Genomic DNA, 19,218 nt, shown 5'->3' on the forward strand with positions numbered 1-19,218 from the left:
ACCTGACTCTTCTTCCCCCTTTCCCTCTCTAAGTTCCCCCCAACTGTTTCCTACCATACATATACCTCATTCTACCACAATATCACTTTGTATTCATTCATACCATGTATTTGTTCAAACCGTAATCGGCTAACACCGTTAACGGTTATATGTAAGCCACATTGAGCCTGCAAAAGGTGGGAAAATGTCCGATACAAATGTAACAATAATAATAAAAACTAGAGCTTCTGTAGGCAGGTGGTTGATGATAAATATTCATTGCCTGACTGGTGGAAAACCAAACCTGTGGATGGTCCTTGACAGGTCAAAGTTTGAAACCCCTGCACTAATATTTAAAGAGTGGTAGGTATATCTTTTTTTTTTTTTTTTTTTTACCAGAAGTAGAAAGATGCAGTATTTGCAGCTGGAAGTGCTCCATGAAGCTCAGTAATATAAAATGCTAGTAAAAAAGGCCCGTTTCTCACACAATTGAAACAGGCGCTATCAAGGTTTTCCTCGGAGTGTGTATGTTTGAGAGAGTATGTGTGAGAGTGACTGTGTGTGAGAGAGAGAGTGAATGTGCGAGTGTGTGAGAGAGAGTGAGTGAGTCTGGGTGCGAGTGTGTCTGTGAGAGAGAGAGTGTGCAAGTGCGTATGTGAAAAACAGTGTGAGAGAGAGAGAGTGTGTTTCACACAGATACAGTGTGTGCGAGAGAGTGTGTGTGAGACACAGACTCTCTGTGAGACTGAGTGTATGAGACCAAGAGAGTGTGTGAGTGACTGTGTGACACATAGAGAGTGAATGTGATACAGTGTGAGACACAGTGTGTGAGAGTGAGAGAGAGAAAGACACCGACTGTGAGAGAGAGAGTGTGTGTGTGACAGAGATACCTCCCCCCTCCCCTCTCTGGTGTCAGGCCCCCCCTCCCTCCCTCTGGTGTCTGAGCATTACTGTGCAGGACGCTGAGCTCTGGCTGTGCTTCAAGGAACTGACCAATCCTATTTAATAGAATGCACCTCCAACATTCTGAAGCCGAGAAACCTCGTGTGGTTGGTCACTTCTGCTTGTGATGAACCCGGAAGTACGCGATGTCAATTCAGGAGATGGATACAGAGAGCAGGAATGCCTCAGCCATGCAGTCAGGTTCAGAATGTTGGAGGTGCGTTTTATTATATAGGATAACAAACAGCAGAGAGGAACAGAACTGATTCTTGAGCTCAATGTGCTGCGGCGGTTAAGAAGGCGAACAGAATGTTGAGTATTATTAGAAAAGAGATGGAAAACAAACATGAGGATGATTATAATGCCGTTATATCGCTCCATGGTGCGACCGCACCTGGAGTATTGTGTTCAGTTCTGGTCGTCTCATCTCAAAAAAGATATAAATCGGAGAAAGTTTTTCTTTACTCAGCGCGTAGTTAGACTCTGGAATTCATTGCCGTAGTGCTGGGCTTGATGGACCTTTGGTTTTTTTTCCCAGCGTGGCATTGCTTACGTACTTGTGATTCAAGCTCTTTGCCCTTTTGCAGTTTTCTGGTACAAGCCAATCCTCCGGTAGCACAGTTCCAGGGCTTGCTGATAAGACAGCCAGTGCACTGATAATAGTATTTAAACAGCATTAAATGATAAAGACCTAGTGTTTGGTTTCTATGCAAATAAAGATAGTGTGAAAATCTGTTTGTAATCTGCTTGAAAGGGTGCAATAAAGCAATAGAAATGCCAGGTCTGTCTAGGGTGTATTTTATTTTCTTCCTTGTTGTTGAGCTATGGGTTGTACATACATAATTTATGGAGATCTAACATTTTCAGATGACTTTTTTGAGGACATATTAGTAGGGATTTTTTTTTTTTTTTAATCATTTGTAGGGTTTATTTTTCCCAGGTCTGAGGATTTAGAGATGGATGCCTTATCTGTGAACATCTCCACCCGGGCTTGGATTGGTGGCAGGGCGTTTCCATATGGACGCTATTACTCGCTATTGTGAAGTCCTGAAGGGAGCATTAATCAAGGAGGTTTGATTGACCGGAGAAGCCGTGTACACCCAAGGAGGTTTAATTGCTTCCCTACGCAGTCTCCGCCATCTTCATACACTCAAAATATATTACTTTGTATGGCAGCAAGCTCCGCCTACTGGCTTTAGGCCAGATAATGGGCCAAGCACGCTTCCGCCGTCTCCTGTCAATTAAACCTCCTTGGCATTAACAGTGGTGCGTAAAGAAGACACTGAGCTTTTCACATAGCTCCACACAACTTGTTTTGAGAGAGAGCGTTCATTTCCTTCTGTGGATCTTTCCATTTGACCTTAAAAATGCCACAGGTTCTATAAAGGAACTGGTGGGAAATCCTCATGTATTTTAAGCCTACTTATGCAACCTTTCACCCTTTACTGTCTTACCAGAGTAAGGTAGACAGGATTGTTACCCTAGAACTGTGTGAGGTGGCTGTTTTTCTGAAGAAATCATATGACTAATGTCAGAGGAATTTAAGTTCAAATGAAAGGATCCTCAGAAGAAAATTAATGCTCTCTCTCTAAACAGGCTGCTGGGTGGAACTATGGGAAAAGCTCAATAAACAGAGGTATAAAATTCATATTTGTTGTTTTTAATATCCACCAGTGCTTGAGTAGAGAGGTGTGGTAGCCGTGTTAGTCCACTCTTAAAGGTTATCAATAGAAATCAAACAAAATAAAACATGGAAAAGAAAATAAGATGATATCTTTTTTATTGGACATAACTTAATACATTTCTTGATTAGCTTTGGAAGGTTGCCCTTCTTCCTCAGATCGGAAATAAGCAAATGTGGTAGCAGATAGTATATATGAGAGAAACATCAAAGCATTACTTTGACAGTCTGACAGAGTGGGAGGGTTGGTGTATGCTTGATAAATCTGAAAATATTTGACCCTGCCTGCAATAGATTGGTTACACTTAAGATAGCATGGCATGTAGAAGAGATGAGGGAGCATGCCAGGTAATCTGATTAGTTAACTATCTTATGGTAATTTATATGATGTGTGCTAGTATTAAGGCAAAAATATATCACCTCACTAATGCTTGCAGACACAAGTCTCCATTCTGGGTTTCTGGATGGTGTAATTGTCACTTTGCTCTTCAGCTAGAACAGCCTGTGTTTGTTGCTATTTTACCTTGGATTGGTAGTATTTTGTTGTTGTTGTTTGACCTTTTATATCTTTAAAATATCAGTCCTGACTGCATTTTGCATGGGATGCAGAGGGAACAGCCCTTTCTGCACGTACATCCCGTTCACCAGTCATTCTGAATCTTAACGATGCTGAAACTTCCTGCTACATGACAGTCCCACCTAGTAACAGAAGAGAACTAATGATAAAGTAAAGCTCTTGTGTATAGCTAAATATTTTTAATGGCATTTTCTGGCAGCAAGCCACCCAACTAAAAATATTGTACAAGGACTTTTGTTAGTAACCCTGTTCTCTATGTAAAAGACTGAGGGCTATCTACTATAATAAAAAGCAACCTCAACGTTCTGAGGACACTGATGTCACTGAAGTCAGTCAGTCTCCCAGAACGGTTCGTGGATTCATGGTGGTGAAGCCACCCCACTAACCCGTGCCCCGCCCTCGCGTCAAACGTCATGACGTTGAGGGCAGGAAAAAAAATCTACTATAATAAAAAGCAACCTCAACGTTCTGAGGACACTGATGTCACTGAAGTCGGTCAGTCTCCCAGAACGGTTCGTGGATTCATGGTGGTGAAGCCACCCCACTAACCCATGCCCCGCCCTCGCGTCAAACGTCATGACGTTGAGGGCAGGAAAAAAAAACTCAACTAAACAAACGGTTCGCACCCACGCAGGGGGAGGAAGAGTAAGAGTAGGGAAACACGCAGAGCGTGTTTCCCTACTCCTCCCCCTGCCAACCCACCCGCAGAAAGGGGACGCACCTCCAAAGCTCCGGAGTGCAAATGACTCCGGAGACCACTGTTCCCACATCCAACACCCCCCCCCCCCGCACACCAAACCTCAAAAAATACAAGCCCCACCCACAGATTCGTAGACCCCCCCCCCCTAAAGCTGCAGCTGAACACAAGGACCTCCAGCACCCCCTCGCAACAACCCCCTCCTGAGACACCCACCTTCGCATTGCTTTGCCGGCGGGGGACCCGAAACCCCGCCAGCACAAGCCCTGTCTGCTCACTACAGCGTCATCTTCGGCGTTCCTAGCCTGTGGAGGCAGGGCTTCTGTGCGTCTGACGTCCTGCACGTGCATGACGTCAGACGCACAGAACTCTGCCCTGCACAGCTACCAACGCCGACGATGACGCCGTAGTCAGCACACAAGACTTGTGGTGGCGGGGTTCCGGGTCCCCCGCCGCCAAACCAACGCGAAGGTGGGTGCGATGGGCACGGTGGGTCGGATGGCTGCGGCCGGATGCATCGCCGTGGGTGGGATGGTGCCGGGAGGGGGGGCATCGCAACTCACAGGCAACTGCTAAATGAGGAAAACCTTGCTAGCGCCCGTTTCATTTGTGTCAGAAACGGGCCTTTTTTACTAGTATTCAATAAAGGACAAACACAACTTTTCCCTATTGGTTGTTTTGTTTTGGTGGGGGGGGGGGGGGGTTCGTGGTGGTAGTTTTGTTTGGGTTTTTTTGTTTGTTTTTTTCCTTTGAATGGGCCGTTTTCATCTAACAAAACTTGTTTTTGTTTGTTTTTTTTCTGGTGGCTCTAGCTCCCTTCCTTTAAAATACTTACATCCTTCAAGAAGAGCACCCGTATGTACTCTCACACAAACTCCTTCACATGGGCTTTAACTTTCATAATCGCGCATTTCGATCTGTTTTGGGTGCCCTCCGTTGCCTTATCAGCACATGTTGTAATCTCATGAAATGATCCCTAGGGCCACATACAGAGGGTGCTGCCATCAGACCCTGCGCCAGGAGTTCTTAATCCAGTCCTCGGGACACACCAAGCCAGTCTGATTTTTAGGTTATCCACAATAAATGTGCACGAGAGAGATTTGCTTACAATGGAGGCAGTGCATGCAAATTTATCTCATACATATTCATTGCAGGTATCCTGAAAACCCTGATTGGCTCGGTGTGTCCTGAGGTTGAGAACCCATGCCCTATACCGATACTGCTGTCCGATTCAGCAGTGCAGTATCTTATCTAAAGTAAAAGCAAAATGTCCATTTCACAGCATACATTCTATATCCTGCTTTCATGTGATCTTCGTATGGCCATCTCCACTGATAGCTGGTTGCTGCTGGATGCAATGCACAGTCAATGTTCTCTCTTGCTGCCTGGATTTGAAAAAGTGTTTTTCTCCTGTTGCTGATGGACGACTGACATTTTATAATCAGATTTGGAAGAAGTGGCTTTATAGAAGAGTTCATTTCTTTTATAGGACAATCCTTGTCTTTTTGAGAAATGCGGTATTTTATACTGACCCTGTTTTTTCAGGAGTAGAGGTCCAAAGGAATCAAGATTTCACTTAAAAACAAACAAAAAAAACAAAACAAAAAAAACCATACATAGCAAAGCTTAAAAAGGGTATTTAAAAAGCAATTTTTTATTTAAGAAAATGCGATAGGACTGGATAAATTATCTCTTGAACGTTTGCTGCTACTCCATCATGATGTTGAACGTGTCATAAAGCTGCAGGGAAGGGGGCACAAAAAGAAAATATTCTTCCCTTGAAAGGATGGGGGACACCAGCAGCTTCCTGCAGAGGTGTTGCTAAAGCTGTGAGAATTCAAACATGCACATGAGGAAAAGGATTGTAGTAGTATAGCAAGAGGGAGAAAGATCGCAGATCAAGTCCTTTTTGCAAGGCTATTATTTATTCGCAGAAGAAGAGGCGCTGATATGTGCATTTTTAAAAAATATTTGTTCTGACATGCATACAAGAAGCTGCTCTTGTGTGCATGCGTCTGGCAGGCTCCCCCTGATTTACACACAAGTACTGCACACATAAAATTTACATACACTTAGCTTGCTGCATGCCACGGTATTACGCTCATGGTAAAAACCAGACAGCTGCACAAGGCTTTACCCAGGGCTCTCTGCATTGGTCTCTGAATGAGTGCTACCTCACAAGGCCCTGTTCAGGTTTTCCTGTAGGTATAAATGGTTGAATGGTTGTTTGAGATTGTGGTGGTTATGTTTTTCTTTGACAAAAATGTGTATTATCATAACCACATCGGTAGGGAGAGTCAGGTTTAAGTAGGCAGACATTTTGATACCCCCTCCCTTAGTATCTTTTGGAAAACTGAAGAGAAAAACATAGTGTGTACCAGGTGGAAACCTATTAAAGGCCTGAGCACAGCACTGAAAGCTTATAAGGTTTGCAGATCCCCTCCCCCCCCCCCCCCCCCCCCGCCACCAGATACATTTTAGTGTTGAAGTAAGTTGCCCCTTCCCCAGTCATGAGATTGGCTGTGCAAATAACTTTCTGAAGCCCCTTTGCCAATGCACCCCACTGTACCAACAGGTGCAGTAGTTGGTGAATATTTTGAAGATTTCTAGCAGGAATTTAAGTTTTTATTCATTCTCCATACTCCTTCATGTGTTCCCTGTCTGATGTGTCAGGCCATGTTGCATCCCCTCCAATGCAAGGACCTGGTACTGCCGCAGCAGCCTGTGTCTGAGAGTTGGCTCTATTCTAAACTTCTAAGTGTCTCTCATTCTATTTGTGGAGGCGGGGATAGTGCTGGGCAGACTTATACGGTCTGTGCCAGAGCCGGTGGTGGGAGGCGGAGCGGGTGGTTTGGAGGCGGGGATAGTGCTGGGCAGACTTATACGGTCTGTGCCAGAACCGGTGGTGGGAGGCGGGGCGGGTGGTTGGGGGCGGGGATAGTACTGGGCAGACTTATACGGTCTGTGCCAGAACCGGTGGTGGGAGGCGGGGCGGGTGGTTGGGGGCGGGGATAGTACTGGGCAGACTTATACGGTCTGTGCCCTGAAAAAGACAGGTACAAAAAGGCACATGTGAGTTTATCTTGTTGGGCAGACTGGATGGACCGTGCAGGTCTTCTTCTGCCGTCATATACTATATGTTACAGTAGGATGCAGTTCCCGTGGGCTTCATGCAGTAATGCCTTTTAGACCATCAGGCTTAGCAGTTCATCAGTGGTGGCTGACTATAAGAAAATCTAGGTGAATGTGAGATCCCAGATTGGAAACAGTATTTTTTTTCTTTGCTTTGGAATTAAAAATAAAAAAAAAAAGATGCAGTACAAAGGTGTTTTTCAATAGTAAAAATGACTGCTGTGCTGATGTGGTTGAGCAGTGCCAAGCTGAGCTCAATACTGCTGACAGACGCATGCTTTATGTGCTGCCTGGAAAAGGGAAATGGGGAGTGATCAAATAAAAGCAGGCCCTTTGCACTTTTTATGACTGTTGTTAGCACAGGTACGCTCTTGTCCTTCACTAACTTTTATCTAACCAGCTCTGTGCTCAGGCATAACTACCTCACCTTTAATATCTGTGTAAAAATGTGATGATAACCCATAATCCACTGAACACTTCGCCAACCCAACCAGTTAAGACAATTTACCTTCTATACTCACCCACCTTACTTTCTTCTATACCCTTACATTTCTTTACCCTCACTTAAGCTTAATACATCACTAATGATATCTAATATCCTTTAATGTTAATGTCATAACAAGACTATGTAAGCCACATTGAGCCTGCAAATAGGTGGGAAAATGTGGGATACAAATGCAATAAATAAATGGTCTTATCCCTGCAGGATGGAATTGTCCTCCTGAGGCAGACAAATGACCGTTACCCCCCTCACTCCAGCCGTACAGCACTGTGCTTCTTGATGATAAACTATAATGGCTTCATCTGCTTGATGACAAGGAAGGGAAAATTATAATTTTCTTTCCTTTAGTCATAGCAGATGAAGCCATGAGCCCTCCCTGTATGATTGTCTGTATGCTGTGAATCTGTTTTTCAGGTTCTGTTCTAATTTCCTGAAGTTCCTTCCTTGGGAGAAAGTTGGAAAACAATCTTCAGGATTCATGTTCAGTTAAAATTTAGGAGGATGTGTTCATTCCCTCCAGTGTGTTGGGAGGATGTGTGATTCCCTCCAGGAGGCGCGTGTGTTCCCCTCCAGTTCTATAAATAGGAGGATGAGTTCATTCCCTCCAGTGTGTTGGGAGGATGTGTGATTCCCTCCAGGAGGCGCGTGTGTTCCCCTCCACTTATACAATAAGGAGGATGTGCATTCCCTCCTTTATGAGTTCATGCCCTTGTGATGGGCCATCGTTCGCTGTGAGGAAAGCTCTTGTGATTCCCATTGCGGTTTGCCATACTGCTTTGGAAGCTTCAAGTACTGAAGAGGCAGTGGAGCTGGCTGGCCGGGAGGGCACTGTGGGGGTTTGGGTGCTCTCTATCTCCCCCTGCTGGTTGATGGACATGACCCATACGTAATGGCTTCATCTGCTATGACTAAAGGAAAGAAAATTACCAAGGTAAGAACCTAATTTTCCCATATTTGGAGTGCTCAGCACTCCAAGACGCCCACAAAGCTGGCTCCCATAGGTTGGGTGATGAACGTAGGATTACAGTCTTGCTCCCTTTAGGATCGTTTATAACATGCCAGAGGACCTGCAGAGGTTTTTTGCCTTCTCTTTTCCGTAAGCTTTTTCTTATCGGGTTTCTTTATGCTCCAGGCTGGTTGTCTCTTTAAAGTTGAAGAAACAGATGGAAAGATGCAGGTTATCACCGGACTAAAAGGGCAGGAAAACTAAGAAAAGCAGAGTAGCAGGTGTTGGTGAGGTGTAAATGTCAAGTGTTAGGGCAGAGATAAAATCCTAATTGTAAAACAGTTTATAGTCTATCATCTGACTTTTTAAAACCACATATCAGTGTAATTTGGCACCCTGAAAATGCTGATGAACTTTGGGTAAACCTTTCATGTTTTCCTTTGGGATAGCGTGTGCTGTCACTGCAGGGCTTGGAATCTCTTAATAAGCAGAAGGATCCTGAATAGCTCATATCAGGAAATGGATCCGGGGAAGACGGGGCCCCGAGCTAATGCTATTCAGAACTGAGAAAGCACAGTGGGGACTTCATCCTCACTGAATAAGAAGGGATTAACCAAAGCAAGTACTGAAGATGAAGATTGGTGAAAGATATCAGAGACCCCGCATTATAGAATAACGGTAGTATTTGCAAAGAGGGCTTTGAGATAGGTAATGATCAGCTATCCAGTGCTGCAGCTCCCTGCCCTGGACAGTGGATTTGTTAGAGGACAAATGTCCGCAAAGCAGCTGTACCTAAACTGGAGGTATTATGGACAGTTAAACCGGTTTCATAAGATATGGGACAAATATAAAAGTTGGAGAATACAAGCAGGAATTGACTTGGATGCCCCACAATTAGTGGTACCAGCAATGTGAAAACTATGATTACTTAAGGACTATCTGTTGAAAGACCCGTGGGATAAACATAAAGGAATTCTGTTCCAAGGAAATGGATCCTCAGAAGCTTAGCTGAGATTAGGTGGCAGAGCCGGTGGGGGGAGGCGGGGCTGGTGGTTGGGAGGCGGGGATATTGCTGGGCAGACTTATACGGTCTGTGCCAGAGCCAGTGGTGGGAGGCGGGGCTGGTGGTTGGGAGGCGGGGATAGTGCTGGGCAGACTTATACGGTCTGTGCCCTGAAAATGGCAGATACAAATCAAGGTAAGGTATACACAAAAAGTAGCACACATGAGTTTATCTTGTTGGGCAGACTGGATGGACCATGCAGGTCTTTTTCTGCCGTCATCTACTATGTTACTATGTTATGTTATATGTGTGAAAGAGGGGTGGAAGGGGGGAGGTGTCGGAAAGAAGACTTTCCTGTTATGCATGGAGGCCCTGATGCTGAAAACTCTGACACTTTATGGAACAGTGCCGTGCTAAAAGCTTCCTAATGCTCAACACTAATAGTAGGCAAATCATCTGTGCTCTGTTGGCATTGAGCATTAGTTAGTTAAGGGGGCTGATTGTGCCTGGCACATGCTCACAAGATCAAAGCTCTTGCGCTCATGCCCAGTCCAGTGGTGTAGCCACAGGTGGGCCAGGGCCCACCCACTTTCGACTCAGGCCCGCCCAAAATTGTGACACTCTTGCTATGGCTGGTGGGGATCCCCAAACCTTGCCAGCTGAAGATTTTCTTTCCTTCCAAATGTCAGCCAGCAGCACTTGCCTTGAGCTGATGCTGAGACCGGCCCTTCCACACATGTTCAGTTTCACACATGCAAAAGCACTGAGTATGCACGGCCTGCCGGCAGCAGAATCAGTTTGAGGCAAGTGCTGTCGGCTGCTGTTTGGAAGAGTGCTGGCTGCTCGAGGAGGAGGAGGAAATCTTCAGCTGGCAGGGTTTGGGGATCCCCACCAGTTCAAGTATTTAATATTTGGGGTTTGTGGGCAGGGAAGGGTGGACAGAGGAGCAAACCGGAGGGGGCTGGGAGGACGAATTCCGTGCCCACTCACCTTGGGCTCAGGCCCACCCAAAATTGGCCATCTGGCTACGCCCCTGGCCCAGTCAAACTTGGGAACTCATGGCAAGGGGGAAGAGGCAGCAGTGCAGGAGATACAGAAATGCCAAGCGGGGTGGGGTGGGGGGCTTTTGGACGAGAGCGACGATTGAATGTCATAAATTCAGAAGGTTAGAATCTGAAAGAAGGGGTATATAGTGACATTTTACAAAGAAAAATGTGCTCCAGGTTTGTGCTCCCTTTTAAAATACAGATAGCAAGGTTAATTTAAATTGTTTGTTTGGGGGGGGGGGGGGGGGGGGGTGTTTGCCATTGCAGTCTTTATAGGGAATGCAGTGAACCTGTGTTAAAGTTCCTATTTTATTCTTGTTCAAACACCCTAACGCCAGCTCTGAGGTGGCGTAAAGTTTCCAGCGTTAAGGGCACCCTTGTTTAGTGCGCTGTTCTCTGAGTATTGGCGAAAGTAGGAGATGACCTAATGTGGAGGAGTGGTTAGGGTGGTGGACTCTGGTCCTGAGGAACTGAGTTCAATTCCCACTTCAGGCACAGGCAGCCCTTGTGACTCTGGGCAAGTCACTTAACCCTCCATTGCCCCAGGTACAAATAAGTACCTGTGTATAATATGTAAGCCGCATTGAGCCTGCCATGAGTGGGAAAGCGCGGGATACAAATGTAATAAAAAATAAAATTTACATCCTTCTGACTACATTAGCATTCTATTTGCACTGTTTTTGGGTGAACTCGTTTTCCATGGCAAAGGGCTCTGAGCATTGTGCGCTGGTTTATGCGGGCGCTAATCTGGCACTAATGCAGCACGCATTTGCTTCTGAGCACCGGGGCCTGAATCAGCCTCTTGTGAAAGCTTTTAATAGAAGATGTCTTCGTCTGCTCTCTCATCTGTAAAATCCTGCTTTTCATGCAGCTAACGTAGTCCCTAGTCCATTCGTGGGAGGAAAACAAGGTGGCTGCATTGACTGTGATAAACCCCCACCCCCACCCCGCACAACTGAGGAAACAGGGCTGAGGTGAGTCTCGGAGGAGACTTCCATTCTGCCTTCCTGGTTGGAATAGGTATTTGGGAATTCCTAAATTTCCTGTCTAGGGCAGGGTTTTGGGTTTTTTTTTGTTTTTTTTTTTTTGTTTTTTAATGTTGGCTAGTTTTTGCAGTGAGTCCTGAGCCCAGGACAATGCACCAGGGCCTCTTCCAAAATTCTGCAGCTCTGTCTGGTCTGGTCATCTGTGTTTGGGATGGGCCCTCCCAGGGGTCATGAATACTTCCTTCTCTGAGCTCTGACCCTGGAGTCACTCATGCCTGTTGCACAGCTACTAAGTCACTAGTCTGGACCTGGCTGGGGAACATATGTGGGAGGAGTAGGCTTTTTTTTTTTTTTTTTTTAATTCTTCCTTCTTGTCACATGCACACACTTCCCTCAGATGCTTTTATAACTGTTCATCTTCTGTCCTGCCAAGGAAATGTTTTGTACTTTCAACATTATGTAGTGATGTGTCTGGCACAGTTCCCCTGTCCCTCCCCTGAGTGTTTTAGTTCTGAGGACTTTATAACTGAAGTTCCTCTTTAAGAACAGATGGTATGTCAGTCCTGCTTGGAGTCGCACAGTAGCTGTGTGTGAGATGTGCAAGAGCCAGTGGGGGGTTTTTTAAGTTGAATTTATATATTGTCCTATCTGGACAAATCAATCAGAACGGTTTACAAAAATAACACATCATTTTAAAACAGGAGCTGGGCAGACTTCCACGGTCTATGCCCTGATCGTGACTGAATAGACAGGGATGGGCTGGAGTGTAAATTGTAAGGGGCTTCGTTAACTTCAGAACTTAGTACAAGAACAGTGCTGGGCAGACTTCTACGGTCTATGCCCTGAGCAAGGCAAAGACAAATCAAACGGGTATACATATAAAGTATCACATACCATGTAAAATGAGTTTATCTTGTTGGGCAGACTGGATGGACCGTACAGGTCTTTATCTGCTGTCATTTACTATGTTACTATGTTAATACAATTAAAATAAATATCAAATAATTAACGAAACATTCATAAAAACAACAAAACATTTAAAGTATAGAAAGCTAACCTGAATCATCAGAAGTAGGAAATGCAATGGTATAGAAAAACATTTTAACCTTTCTTCTTAAATGCTGATAGGTTGGGTTCTAAACTGAGATGGGTTGGCAAAGAATTCCATAAGGCTGAGGCTAAGTAATAAAACACAGAAGTAATGAGTAGAATCCAGCCTTTCCCGTGCCAGGGATAGGAGAACCAACTGATTTTGGTTTATTGATCTTTGATGTTTGTGGTGGTCCATAAGGAAGAAGTAAATTAGCTAAATGTTTAAAAAAGGTCTGGACGGCTTCCTAAAGAAAAAGTCCATAGGCCATTATTAAATTCGACTTAGGGAAAATCCACTATTTCTGGGATAAGCAGTATAAAATGTTTTGTACTTTTTGGGGGAATCTTGCCGGGTATTTGTGACCTGGATTGGCCACTGTTGGAAACAGGATTCTGGGCTTGATGGACCTTTGGTCTGTCCCAGTGTGGCAATACTTATGTAAAAGCTTTATAACAATCAGGATTTTGTGTTTCATTCAGAAATTACAAGGAAGCCAATGCACATCTCTCAAAAGTGACGTAATTGTCATGTTTTTTTTTTTACGCCAGTAATAATCCTTATAGCCATATTTTGGTTAGACTGGAGTCTCTTAATGGTAAATGAAGGGAGGCCATTAAACAACAAATTTGTTCTGGAACCAAGGCTGATCGCCTTCTAGTATCTACGTAACGCAACAGGAAATATTTAATCATTTAGGTTTCATTGCCATTAACCATGCTCACGGTGAAAACCTTGTTCCTAATTAAACTCTGATAAAAACGAGTCTTGCCTGGTAATAGTTTAAGGATTATTTTCCTCAAAATGACTTCTTTGTATATATAACTCATATACTCAGTTCTTCCTTTTGCTAGGCATCAAAACAGGTTCTGCAGGAAAAACCAATGAAACTAAGTCTGTGTAGTTGTTTGCTTTCATTCCAGCCTTTTTCACTGGTATGTCTTGGGTCTTGTGTTTAGCAGTTCTTCTGGGTAGGAATGCTGCTTTATCTAGTTCCATTGCTATTGAGCAGGTTCTTGGCTCTATTCTAAACTTCTAAGTGTCTCTCGCTCTATTTGTGTGTGTATTATTCTGTTAGGAAAACAGTATGCACTTCTTGCATCCTCACACCATGGTTCTTTCATAAAATCTGCACCCTTGAAGACTCTTTTACAGTGGTATACTTGTGTTTAAGAGTGCCATCTTCATAGGTTTCTGATGATGAACAGTGCAGCAGCGCTCATCAGTAGTAACCATAACTAAGAAGAACCTGAAGTGTTGCAAACTGTTTTGCAGATATTCAGTAGTATGTAGATACTAGTAAAAAAGGCCCATTTCCGTAACAAATGAAACGGGCGCTAGCAAGGTTTCCTCGGAGTGTGTATGTTTGAGAGAGTGTGTGTGAGAGTGACTGTGTGAGAGAGCGAGACAGAGTGAATGTGCGAGTGTGTGTGTGTGTGTGTGTGACATAGAGTGAGGCTGTCTGTGTGTGTGAGATTGAGAGTGTGTGTGTGAGAGAGAATGAGAGTGTGCGACAGGGGCCCCCCCTCCCAGCTTCAGGGTCGTGGTCCCCCCTCCCTCCCACGTTCAGGCAGGCTGGCTGGCTAGCTCCCACCCTCCGACGTTCAATCACCTATTTGGCAATGTGTAAAATATTGCATTGCATTTGTTTGTTAATATGCTATTGGAACTTACCTAGCCCGAGTTTTAGAGTCTCTGAAGGTGGAAAAGGGAGCGGGTCTTCTCGGCAAGGATCGCCTCATGACAGCCCCCCCCCCCCCCTCCTTGGGTCATTGCGCGAGCAGCTGTGGATTCCTTGTCCCGAACTGTCCCGAGCTTTTAGTAAAGCCTTTCTTAATCGGGCGGATTTCTGCGTGTCGCCGTCTTCCTAAGTCGCTGGCTTCTTTTGTTTCCTGGAATTATCGGAGTCAGCAGCGGGGCAGCAACAGCAGCATCCAGGAAGTGAAAGCGACCAAGCCTCTGACAGCTCCCCGCCGTCAAGATCTCTGGCATTCCCAGGCAGGCAGAGCCCGCCCCAATCACTGCCTTCCGCCCTCCTTAGGTTTGACGTCTAGCGATGTGATTTGCTGAGTGTCAGTGCTCCGCCCTCGACGTCATCACGTTGTGACGCGAGAGCGGGGCAGACACTCATGGAGAAAAAGCGATCTACACCACCTCAACTTTAGAACGTTGGGAGACTTGAGGCTTCATTAGAACGTTGGAGGTGTGTTTTATATATAGAGATGTTACAAGTCTGCTGGAAGTCTAGAGCCAAGAGTCCTCAAACTTTATAAGAGAAGGGCCATTTCAAACATTCCCGAGGAAAAAGGAGGAACATTTTTTTTAAACCTCTTCTCCCTGTGCCATAGGCCACAGCACTATTGATATTTTATGGCTTCATTCTTTTACCAGTAGTGGCTCCGGCCTAGATCTGCTCTTTTTTTTTTTTTTTTGCTACTACTATGACCTATTTCACCTCTCCTGTCGCTCTTGTTTTTATTGGGTGGGGGCTGGTGAGGGAGGAACATGATGAACCAGTGGGCTTCAAAATTTAATTTAGTATTTGGTCTCAGCAAGATATTTCTGGTTAAAGTCAGGGTATTGGTCCCAATTAATCTTTAGATTAATAGTGTTTTACACTATTTTTTTTTTTGTTACATTTGTACCCCGCACTTTCCCACTCATGGCAGGCTCTATGCGGTGGGCAATGGAGGGTTAAGTGACTTGCCCAGAGTCACAAGGAGCTGCCTGTGCCTGAAGTGGGAATCGAACTCAGTTCCTCAGGACCAAAGTCCACCACCCTAACCACTAGGCCACACCTCCACTGACGTTTTCTGTACAAAGGGCTACATAATCTAATCATTTTTCTAACTTTGTTGAAGGGTTCTTTCTCAGCATAAGGTTTGTAATCCATTCAGTCTTTTTTTTGAATCGTGAGAATTATGGTGTTGTCTCTAAAGAACCCAGTAGATTTCTAGGGGAGATCATAGAAGGGGTGGCAATACAAGAGTCTACCTGGATGATAATTTCTCAATCTGTACACATGAACTTGTTTGAGCCTTTATTTTTTTTTTTAACCCAGCTATGCTATTAGCCTTGACTAGTAATTCTGTAATTCCACGGCTTAATTTGTGTACAGATGAAATCTGAGAGTATACCAGTTCAGTGCATGCTCCACAAAGCCACCTCTTTTATGTGTTACTCATTTGGTTTTCTTTAAAGTTGCAGGAATCATCACTGCAGATTTTGCGTCTGGATTGGTGCACTGGGGAGCTGATACATGGGGATCTGTGGAACTGCCCATTGTTGGAAAAGTAAGTTTCACAAACACCCATTCAAATAATGTTGGCTGGTAGCTTACATTTCTGGACTGTTCAAACACAAAGGTGGCCATGAGTCCTCTTAAAGGTCAGACCTGCCACATTATTTACTGCAGATGTCTTACTGCTGATGGACCTGATGAAAATACCTCATATATATTTGGGGAAAACAGGGCTACACTGACCTCTGCCAGCTGAAAAGGGGATTTTCACTTTTCATGGTAGATTTACTAAGGAACAAACCAGGGTGGAAGGTGGCAGGGATTGCTGCTACTACCATAACATTTAAAGCGTGTTGGAGAATGTTAGCGGGGGAGGGAGCGGAATCTCCAAAATCAGAAAGGTAAATGATTAAATGCATGTGAGCCAGGGGCGTAGCCAGACAACAGATTTTGGGTGGGCCAGGGCAAGAAGTGGCTGGGCACCAAGTGTTCTCCCCCCCCCCCCCCACCAAAAAAATAACTGAGCTGATGGGAAAATGCTTCTTTCCACCTTGGTGGTCTGCAGCAGGCATGTGTTGAAAACTGAGCATGCACAGGTGCCGGTATCATGGGGACAGCATTTTCATTACCATCAGGGGGAAGTCTTCAGCTGGTGGAGCTTGGGATCCCCACCAGCTACCGCTAAATGTGTGCTACTGTTGGTGGGCCTGAGCCCTAAGTGGGTGGGCCCCGGCCCACCCAGGCCCACCTGTGGCTACGCCACTGATGTGAGCTGAAAGTAACAGATCAGACATGCACCCTCAGGAGTCAGTCTGTGCTCAGTTAAAGTTAGTTATTTTTCTTATATTCTACTAATTCATTTGCATAGTTCAAAGCGGATTATGATTCAAAACACAAAAGCAAGTCTACATCTAAATGGCTGAGGAGAAACTGAATTAAATTTTGGACTGGCCTGGTCAAGTCCTGACTTGAACCCAATAGAAATGCTGTGGCAGGACCCTGAAACGAGCAGTTCATGCATGAAAACCTACAGATGTGTCCTGAATTAGTTTTGTCTGTCAGTGTGAAAACTGTTCATTAACCACATTTTCCCCATGATAACATTTAAGAAAACTGAATATTTCTGTTGGCCAGGCAGCATGTATTAATGGGCAAGGGCTACTGAATCTGGCTTCCAACCTGGCAAGTTTGAAAACCATGCATGTTTTTGCATACCAGCTACGATAGGCACCACTGCTTAACAGTGTCTGGCCCTCTAGTGGTATTATTATTATTATTATTTATTGCATTTGTATCCCACATTATCCCACCTATTTGCAGGCTCAATGTGGCTTACAGAGTTTTGTAAGTTGTCGTTACAGGGTAGCAGATACATTTAGTATTGTGCAGAAATTAAATGAGGGAAGAAAGAAGAAGGAAGGGAGTGATTAGGGTAGTTATAGAAGGTGGGTTTTTTTTTTTTAATTGAGTGGGTTGGTGAGGTGTACAGGTGTGATTATCGGTTTTTGTTGTAGGGCTTGCTGAAGAGATATGTCTTCAGAGATTTGCGGAAGACAGTTGTTTCGTCGATTGTTCTCAGGTCTGTAGGCAATGCATTCCATAATTGAGTGCTTATGTAAGAGAAGGTGGTGGCGTGCGTCTGCTTGTATTTTAGTCCTTTACAGCTGGGGGAGTGTAGGTTGAGAAATTTGCGGGATGATCTTGTGGCGTTTCTTAGATGTAGGTCCACAAGGTTTTGCATGTAGCTTGGGGCTTCCGCTTGAATGATTTTGTGTACAGTCGTGCAGATCTTGAACGTAATGCGTTCCCTAAGTGGGAGCCAGTGGAGTTTCTCTCTTAAGGGTTTTGCACTTTCATATTTAGGTTTTTGCAAATATGAGTCTGGCGGCAGTATTCTGGGCCGTTTGGAGTTTTTTGATGGTCTGTTCTTTGCAGCCTGCATATAGTGCGTTGCAGTAATTATTACCATTGGTGTGAATTGACTGCTTTATTTATTCCCATCAGATTATAAATAGCATTAAGAGCCCAATCCAATGAGACTATTCTTTACTGAGAACTTAGTCTCAGGGCCAGTGCAAGACAATTGGGTACCCTAGGCAAACCTTCAGCCTCACCCCCTCTCCCCCCACATCAATTTTCCCTTCCAAGAAGTTGAGAATTAAACTCTACGGTCACCCTACAACCATTTTATATAAATGAACAGCACCCTTTAAGTATATGGTAGTTGTCGATGAATCTTTCAGTTTGTGTGGCTGACAGAACTTACTGGTTTGCTTTGAATGCAGCTGCATTTTGCAGCCTCTTCCCCCACTCCCGAAAGCTGTTGTCTTTGGTAACTGCCTATTCTCCGAGGACAAGCAGGCTGCTTGTTCTCACTGATGGGTGACGTCCACGGCAGCCCCTCCAATCGGAAACTTCACTAGCAAAGTCCTTTGCTAGCCCTCGCGCGCACCGCGCATGCGCGGCCGTCTTCCCGCCCGAAACCGGCTCGAGCCGGCCAGTCTTCTTTTGTCCGCACTCGGTACGGTCGTGTTTTCGCCGTGTCGAGCCCCGGAAAGTCGACCTCGCGCGTCCAATTTGTTTTGAACGTGTTTTTTTCCTTCGGGAAAGCTTTGTCCTAGTCGGGAAGTGCTCCGGAAACCCCCCGCCGGGTTTCGTGTAAATCCTCCCCGTACTTCCAGCTTTTTTGCCCCGGTAAGTTTTCTTTCGTCGTCGGGGTAGGCCTCTTTTCGGCCTCGGTCGAGATTTTTTCTCCCTCTAAATTTGGTGCTTCAAATTTCGCCATTTCGGCTTTTGATTTCGCCGGCGTGATTTTTCCGCCCATGACATCGAAGCCTTCCAGCGGCTTCAAGAAGTGCACCCAGTGCGCCCGGGTTATCTCGCTCACTGATCGACACTCGTCGTGTCTTCAGTGTCTGGGGGCCGAGCACCGCCCTCAGAACTGCAGTCTGTGTTCCCTGCTTCAAAGGCGGACTCAGGTAGCGAGACTAGCCCAGTGGAACGTGTTGTTCTCGGGCTCTTCGTCGGCATCGGCACCGGGATCTTCGAGTGCATCGACGTCGTCAGCGTCCAGACCATCTTCCTCGGCCGCCCCTGCATCGAGTGCATCGAGGCATCGGGCCTCTGCATCGGCGCCGAGACATCGGATAGCTGCATCGACGTCGGTGGTACCAGGACCTCGTCTGCTGATGTCGTCGGACGGTGGTGCATCGGGTGGAGTGCAGGTGAGGGCTGTCCATTCCCCTGCTGGTGGCGGTGAGCCCTCGGGTGGGTCTCCTCCTACCCTGAGGGCTCCTGCGGTACAGCCCCCCCGAGATCGACCTTCTTCAGTCTCGGCCCCGAGGAAGCGACGGATGGATTCGACGTCCTCCTCGTCGGTGCCGGGGAGCTCTGGTG

At 45.5% G+C, this 19,218-nt stretch overlaps 1 protein-coding gene across 2 annotated transcripts in view; it reads left to right on the forward strand.

Annotated features, from left to right (window-relative positions):
- Window positions 1-19,218, forward strand: part of TMEM189 (transmembrane protein 189) — a 66,169-nt gene that overhangs the window by 23,268 nt on the left and 23,683 nt on the right. For both annotated transcript variants that reach the window (XM_030211290.1, XM_030211291.1), the window contains exon 3: window positions 15,783-15,874. In XM_030211290.1, the coding sequence (XP_030067150.1) occupies window positions 15,783-15,874 (92 nt within the window). The remainder of the gene's footprint in view (window positions 1-15,782; window positions 15,875-19,218) is intronic.

The sequence above is a fragment of the Microcaecilia unicolor genome, chromosome 8 (assembly GCF_901765095.1).
Source record: "Microcaecilia unicolor chromosome 8, aMicUni1.1, whole genome shotgun sequence".
In the NCBI taxonomy this organism is placed as follows: domain Eukaryota; kingdom Metazoa; phylum Chordata; class Amphibia; order Gymnophiona; family Siphonopidae; genus Microcaecilia; species Microcaecilia unicolor.